This window comes from Elephantulus edwardii, unplaced genomic scaffold, assembly GCF_000299155.1.
Source record: "Elephantulus edwardii isolate Elephantulus edwardi_28Jun2011 unplaced genomic scaffold, EleEdw1.0 scaffold00245, whole genome shotgun sequence".
NCBI classification, from domain to species: domain Eukaryota; kingdom Metazoa; phylum Chordata; class Mammalia; order Macroscelidea; family Macroscelididae; genus Elephantulus; species Elephantulus edwardii.
This window is the reverse complement of record NW_006399995.1, coordinates 948604-956287: the sequence shown is the minus strand read 5'-3', so window position 1 is coordinate 956287 and position 7684 is coordinate 948604. Positions and strand designations below refer to the sequence as shown.

The window sequence follows — 7684 nt, the reverse complement described above, 5'->3', positions numbered from 1 at the left end:
GCAAGCGCTTCAGGTCCTCCTCAGTTTCAGCAAGTAGGGTTGTGTCATCTGCATAATGCAGGTTGTTGATGATTCTTCCACCAATCCTGATGCCACATTCCTCTTCGTATAGCCCAGATTGAAAAGGTATGGAAACAGAATACATCCCTGATGAACCCCTTTCTTGATTTTGAACCATGAAGTAGAGAATTTATAGTAGGACTGGTGTATGTACACATACTTGGGGTATCTTCAGTTCTGGCTAAAAGTCACACCTTTATAAAAATCTTAGGTTTGTTCATTAAGGAGAAATTAATGGTGGTTCCAAGAATCACTTTCCTGGCTTAGTACAAATGCACTAGGAAATATGATGAGTCAGGCACCATTATTCCTTTACTACAGAAAATGGTTGCTTTTTTTTAAGGCCAATAAAAATAAATCACCAAATAATCATTTCTATTTTGCTCATTGTGAATTTGCCTATTTCTATAGGATTCTCTTAGAGCATCATTACATAGTGATGTTCCAATGACATTTGGAAAAAGAAACTCCCTATTTGGTTTGGTAACTGTATTTACTCTGCACTGGAATGCACTGTACTTGTGTCTTTAAAAATAACTCATCCATTATGTTTCTACTCCAAATCTAAAATCTATTGCATAAAATAAAAGTTAAATAAAGATACATTGTGTGAATGCTTGCCAGCAGCTGGGCATGGGTGATGTGATATGAAGATGATGTGCAGTGCTAAGCACTCTTTCTATACAATAAGCCAGTGGACACACTGCAGCTGAATGGAATAGAAAAACAAAACTCTTTAAAGCCAGGGTAAAAAGGGACCAAAGCCAGACTGATTCTAAATCTTCTTACTTCACACATTGGTTTTAATAACTGAAGAACTTCACTTTTAATGCCTCCGCTATCCAAAAATGCACAAGTCAGTGTTTTTATCCAAACATCATGATTTTCACTTTGAGGAATCCACAAACTCGTATCATCCAGGTCTTCTAAAGGATTTTCTTTGTCAAGTCTGGGTACTTCCAAAAACTAGAAAGTGGTCAGAAAATGGAAATAAGATCATTAGAAATATATTTTACCTCTTCTATACAAAATGAATAGCTAGATATACACAAATCTGCTTTCAAACAAACCTAAATGCAGTTAAAACTAAATTTGGAGTTACCTTTTCAAATCAAAATGTGTTTTTATTCATATCAGAAACAGAATGATAAGGTGGAAAATATCCTATCAGGAAGCTTGAGTGCTACTTTCTAGTTCTGACATCAGTAGGAATATAATAAGCCAATCACCCAATCACTCCTATGCCTCATCTAAAACACCAGTCCAGTTATCACACACAATTTCTTGAGATCAAAACATTAAACACTTAAAATATTAAAACTCTAGTGCCTTTAGTTTACGTCTAGTTTCATTAATAGTTTGCATTTTGTTTTGTTCCATCAAGTCAGAATTAACCCTTAGCTGACCCTCCAGTAGGTTTTCAAAGGCTGTAAACTGTACAGGAGGTAAATGCACACTTTTCTCCCCATGGAGCAGGTAGTGGATTTGAATCTAGCCTTGGAGTTGGAAATACAACTCCTTACCCACTAGGCCACTTGAGCTGCAAGAGTTTGTATATGATACATTAAAGATACAACTTCAATGACTGGTATCTATCTGGCCTGAAATTAAATTGATGAAAAGTCAGCTACACAATTCTCAGTAACTTTCTGTCTGTAAAGAAAACATTAAAGAAGAATGCTCAGGGTAAAAAAGAATGAAGAGTTCTTAAACATCACTTGCAAGAGTACTTTCAGCAGAACTTTATAATTTCATTATGCAACAACATGAAAAAGGAAGAAACCTGTAAGTTATCACCTAATATCACTGTTGTTGTTGTGTACATAGAGTTGGAACTGACCCACAGCTGACCCTCTGGCGGGTTTTCAGAGGCAGTTAATCTCACGAGAGGAGACTGCCCATCTTTCTCCCGTACAGCACCTGGTGGCCTCAAACCACATGCCTTTGGCATCATAACAAGCTCCCTAATGGAAGTAAATATTGCTTATTAAACACAAAATTTATAACTATACTCAGGATCAATCGATTTCATGGGATCAAAGGGCTTTTTTATTCTTAATATTAATAAGGGTGAAAGGTGAGAAGTCTTTCACTAAAAGTAAGCTAAAATGAAGAACCAGAAGAGGATAAAACTGATGAATAAGATCTTAAAAAAATTAAGACCCTGTGTGTACATCAAAAACTTTTTCCAACAGGGTAAAAAGAAAACCTAGTGACTGAGAACAAGCATTTGGCAATGGTTTCTCAGACAAAGGTCTCATAATTAAAGTATACAGTTTACTAAAGGGCCTCCAATGCAAAAAGACATAACCAAAGAAATAAAATGGGCCCAAAGATATGAAAAGATTCTTTATAAAGGAAAACATTCGGATGGCCAACAGACACTTGATGAAATCCTAAAAAACTCTGGCACTAAAAAAGATGCAAATCAAAACCACAATGAGCTAACATCTCACCCCAGTGGCAGTAGCAGAGTTTAACAGGACAACAAGTAATAATGGTTGGAGAGAATAGAAAAATTGGAACTTTCATGTACTGCTGGTGGGATTGTAAAAGACAACAATCATTCTGAAGACAGTTTGGTGTGTCCTCAAAAAGCTGAACACAGAAATCCATATGATTCAGCTCATCTATTGCTAGAAACATATCCAAAGAAAAACAGAACTGAGAAATGAATGAAACTAGGTACACATAGCAGTGTTATTCATGTAGCAAGAAAATGGAAACAGCCCAATAGCCCATCAACAAACAAATGGTTTAAGAAACTGTGGTACATTCACACAATGGAATACAATGTAGCACCAATGAAAAATTATTTTGTAAAATATTAAATAACATGGGAGACTCTAGAGAGCATTACATTGAGTGAATTAACCCAGTCCCACAAAGGCAAATACTACATAAGACCACTATTGTAAAAACAGAAGGATAACTACTAATATGTAGACAAAAGTCTAAAAAGGGAATGGGAAAGAAGAAAGGGATAGAAAAAGGGGAAGGAGGGCGATCATTAGGACAGCAGAGTTTAGGGGGTGGGTGGGAGTGGGAGTGAAGGAACAGGTAAGATTCAACAGGGACGTGAAAAGAGGGGATAATAATAGGAACAGCTGAATAGTAATCAATTTTATAAAATGCAATGTATAAAAATGATTGCATGAAACACATGTAAATAAAGACTGTAAAAACACAACATTCATGTAATAATAATTTTTAAAAAAAACCCTGCTAAAACCAACTTTTACTTCTCTACATTATCTCAGCTTTTCCACATGGCCAAAACTAAAATTAATAAATCACTTAGATTCAACAGGTAAAGTTGAAATTCTTTCAGGATAGAGTTAAATATTAGTATAATAGGATATTAAGCCATTTGGTATGTGTGCCCCTGTGACACTACAGGTATTGTAAATTCAGTAGCCCGTTCAAGAAATACCTTTTTCCTCGATGTTCTAAAAGTCCGTAGATAGGTGAGCATAGGGTCAGTAGTCATCTTATAAATTTCCCAGAAACTATGCCCAGTCTTTGTGGCTAAAATGCTTTTCAAACAGGTGGCAGCAGCAGATCGAACTTTGACACTGGAAAACAGATAATTAAAATGTTCCTAAAATATATAACTCTTGCATGTGAAGTTAATTATCACTACAAAAAAAACCCTAAATTATTAAATACTTCTATTAATAGAAACATTTCTATTTATAAAGTCCTAAAGAATCACAATGAATATAAAGAATTTTTTAATATCTTTTCAAGCAAACTCAGTTACTAATAGCTGAAAAAGGAATTTCCTTTATTCAGTGTACTGAAGTTTATACCATCACAACTGTAAACTACAAAGAATCAAATGTAACATTTGGAAACAATATAGTCTTGTAAACATAAATAACCAGAGTGACAGCACATTAATAAACCTAAGAAACAGTGTTTTGAAAATACATTCTCTGGTGGAGTCCAAGTAATTTGGTAGAAGGGATGACAAAAGTTTTTAAGAACAATTTTAAGTAACAATACTTCTTTTTATCAAAGTTTAGCTGGAAATCAGGAAAAAAAGGTATATAAAAGTTCTACTAAGATCTCTCGTTGGCACAGTAGTAAGTGGTTGTGCTGCCAACCCAAAGAGAGGTGATTCAAATCCATCAGTTACTCCAACGGAGAAAAGTGGGCATTCTCCTCCCATGTGATTTATTGACTCTGAAAACCCAAAAGCTGGAAAGTCAGCTCTGAATCAGTATACAATAAGACAATGAAGGTCTTTCTCTTTTGCAAAGAAAATTAGGGACTCCTGTCAAGTGAGTGCTGGTAATATGATCTCTGACCTGACCTAAAAAAAAGTCACAGAATACTGTGAATAATCAAGTTGTTGTTATGTGCCATCGAGTCACTTGTGACTCATAGCAACCCTATGTACAAGAGCCCTAAATGCCATTCTATCCTGTGCCAACCTCGCCATCTCAAACACACTCATTCCCACTACTCCACTCACAGAATCGATCCATCTCATCGAGGGTCTTCCTCTCCTTCGCCGCCCCTCCACTCTCCCAAACATGATGTCCCTTTCCAAGGACCAGTACCTCCTTGCACAAACACGCCCAAAGTATGTCAGACGATGCTTCAGAATCCTTGACTCCAAGGAGCATTCTGGCTTCACCCTCTCTAGGACAAACCTGTTTGTTCTCTAGCAGTCCATGGTATATTCAACACTCTACTCCAGCACCACAGCTCAAAGGCATCAATTCTCTTTCTATCATCCCTATTCACTATCCAACTCTCCGATACATAGCACATACTTGCAAAGACCACAGCCTGGATCAGGCACACCTTAGTCTCCAGCCTGATGTCACTGCTTTTTAGTACTCTTGAGCGGTCCCTCACAGCTGAATACTCAAGTAAAGGAATAATTAATTCCTTTTAGGCTCCTTAGTTTAAGGCAAACTTAAGTTTATGGAATGATCTAGCTGCTCAGCATGGAAACCTGAATTCATTTTTAATGTCTCTCTTTTCTCACAAGCACTGCTGGCACTATAGAAAGACATATCCTGGTTCCATCCATGTCATCTCCCACTCCCACTCTAAGTTACTATTATTTCTCCTTTGAACTACTTCAGTAGTTAATAATGATAGTCATTATTTTCAAGTTTGTAATTGTGCCCATCCAAAATCCATTCACCATACAAAGTCAAGGGGAAAAACATGTAAACTGCAACATGACCTACGGTGGTCAAAATTATACAGTTTGTTTACGTATCAAGTAAAATTCAAAGTTTCTTAATCAGAAGTAATCTTAGTTTTTCAGTTTCACCTCCTACTATCTTACCCTATACCAGTTTTCATTCTGTTCTCAAAGCAAGCTAGGAGAATTAATGCTTTTTTTTTCTATATTTTATTAATTTTCATAAACATTTACAGAGATTTTGGGTTTCCATTCATTCATTGTTGCACTATTCTCTCTACCCTCCTCCCAGTTTGTTCTTGTCCAAATGCCACAGTGCTTGTCAAAGCCAGTTCTGATTAATCTTCTTTGTCAGTGTGTCCTTTGCCATTCCCTATCACTCCTCCCTGAGAGAGACTTCACCCTGAGTCATAAGGAAAAGGGGATGGCGTATTCTCTTAGCTACTTCCTCTGAAAAGGGACGCTGTGGGTGATGCTTTTGAGCTGTGGTGCTGGAGAAGAGTACTGAATAAACCATGGACTGCTAAGAGAACAAACAGGTTCGTCCTGAAAAGGGTGAAACCAGGCTGCTCCTTGAAGACAAGGATTCTGAAGCTTCATGTGACATACTTTGGACATGTTGCAAGCAGGGAACAGTCCTTGGAGAGGGATGTCATGCTTGGGAAAGTGGAGGGACAATGCAAGAGAGGAAAACTCTCAATGAGATGGATCGATTCAGTGACTGTGATAATGGGGGTAGATGTGTTAAGAGACAATAAGATTGGCACAGGATAGAGTAGGGTACAAGGACACTGTACATAAGGTCACTAAAAGCTGAAAGCAGCTCGATGACACATAACAACAACAACAATTTCTGCTCTAGCTGTTACCTCTGACTGAAATTTTCTACCCCTAAACCATCTAAAGAAGTAAAAACTGATTTTATTTGGTGTTTAGTTACTGACTTCTCCCATATCCCCTTATTGTTAGGAATAAGAAAGCCCTTATTTAATCCCATGAAATGCACTGAACCTCAGTATACTTATAAATTTTGTGGTCAATAAGCTAGCGGACACTTCAGAGAAGGACTTGTTGACAACTGTGTTCTGGGAATCCCTCAGATCCTTCAGTTAACTTCCTCCCTTTGTAAAAGTGAAGTCCCTTAATTATCTTACATTTTCTTATTAAAAGGGAGAAGAAAAAAATTTTATAAACTGTTTTCTAGTGTTCTCAGATTTAAATTACATTGATTTCTGTGCACATTTTTCAGAAAACAAATTTCACATAATTGTAACAATTGGAACATTTTAAGACTTTGCCAGTATTACTTTGAAATACATCTGGAATATAAAGGTAGCATAAATTCCATAAACCAAATAGAGTAAAATTGGTGGAAGCAACATGAACATTTTACTGTATGTACTATTAGTTGTTTTTATGTGCTATCAAGCTGGAGTCAACTTGTGGTTGGGCCTTCAGCAGGTTTTCAGAGGATATAAAACGTTATGGGAGGAGACAGCCTGTTTTTATTTTCTCCTATGGAGCTAATGGATTTGAACTGCTTTTCTTCAGGTTGACAGTGCAACTCCTTACCGTCAAGTCACCAGAGCTCTGTACTATATTACTGTGCTGGTTGTTATTGTGCTGACGGGTCAGAACTGACTGCCAGTTAACTCCAGCAGGTTTTCAGAGTCAGTAAATTACTGGACAGGAAACTGTCCATCCTTTTCCCACAGAGGGGCTGGTGGCCTCACTCTGCATGTCTCTGGGACTGCGTGGAGTCTCTTACCACTGAGGCACCAGCTCACTATTCTAGGTGATGAATAAATGAAAACATTTGCTGTATGCCTGAAAATATTCCTAATAAACTCTTGAGGGTCAAAATGTACAATAAACACAGCAACTAAAAAAAAATGTCAAGTAAAAATGAAAGCAAGGTAGACAGATATAGCAAATGAGCTATTCTAAGAGAAGGGTGAGTGGTAGGAAAAAGGGACGGACACGATCTCTGTATTTACTTCTCAACAGTGGTTGTAAAGGATATGCAAATACACATTTAAAAAAGAAAGAAGGAAGAGACCACTCATCAAGAAAGATGAAATTATGTATTGATAATTTTCCCTTCTTGTTGTATAGGAAATATAAAAATTCAAAACTCAAAACCTCACTGCCAGTGAATTGGTTCTGACCCATATCAATCCCTCTGATGGGTTTCCAGGGCTGTAGGTGGCAACAGCACATGTTTCTTTTCCCATAGAGCTGATGATGGAATTGAATTGAGTCAGCAGTGCAACTCTCTGAAGACTACAGCACCAGAGCTCTCTCAGCGGTAATTACTGTTGTTGTAACTAGTAAACGAATTAATCACAAGACTTTTGAAGTTATGAAACATCTGTAATGTGGCTTATTTTATTATTATTATTATTATTATTATTATCATTATTATTATTATTATTAATTATTATTATTTTTGTGTGT

General features: G+C 36.8%; 1 protein-coding gene across 1 annotated transcript in view; it reads right to left on the bottom strand.

Annotated features, from left to right (window-relative positions):
• Window positions 1-7684, bottom strand: part of ATM (ataxia telangiectasia mutated) — a 159606-nt gene that overhangs the window by 52353 nt on the left and 99569 nt on the right. The window contains exons 34-35 of the mRNA XM_006899046.1: window positions 3494-3635; window positions 850-1026 (exon numbers count right to left, since the gene is read on the bottom strand). Of these exons, the coding sequence (XP_006899108.1) occupies window positions 850-1026; window positions 3494-3635 (319 nt within the window). The remainder of the gene's footprint in view (window positions 1-849; window positions 1027-3493; window positions 3636-7684) is intronic.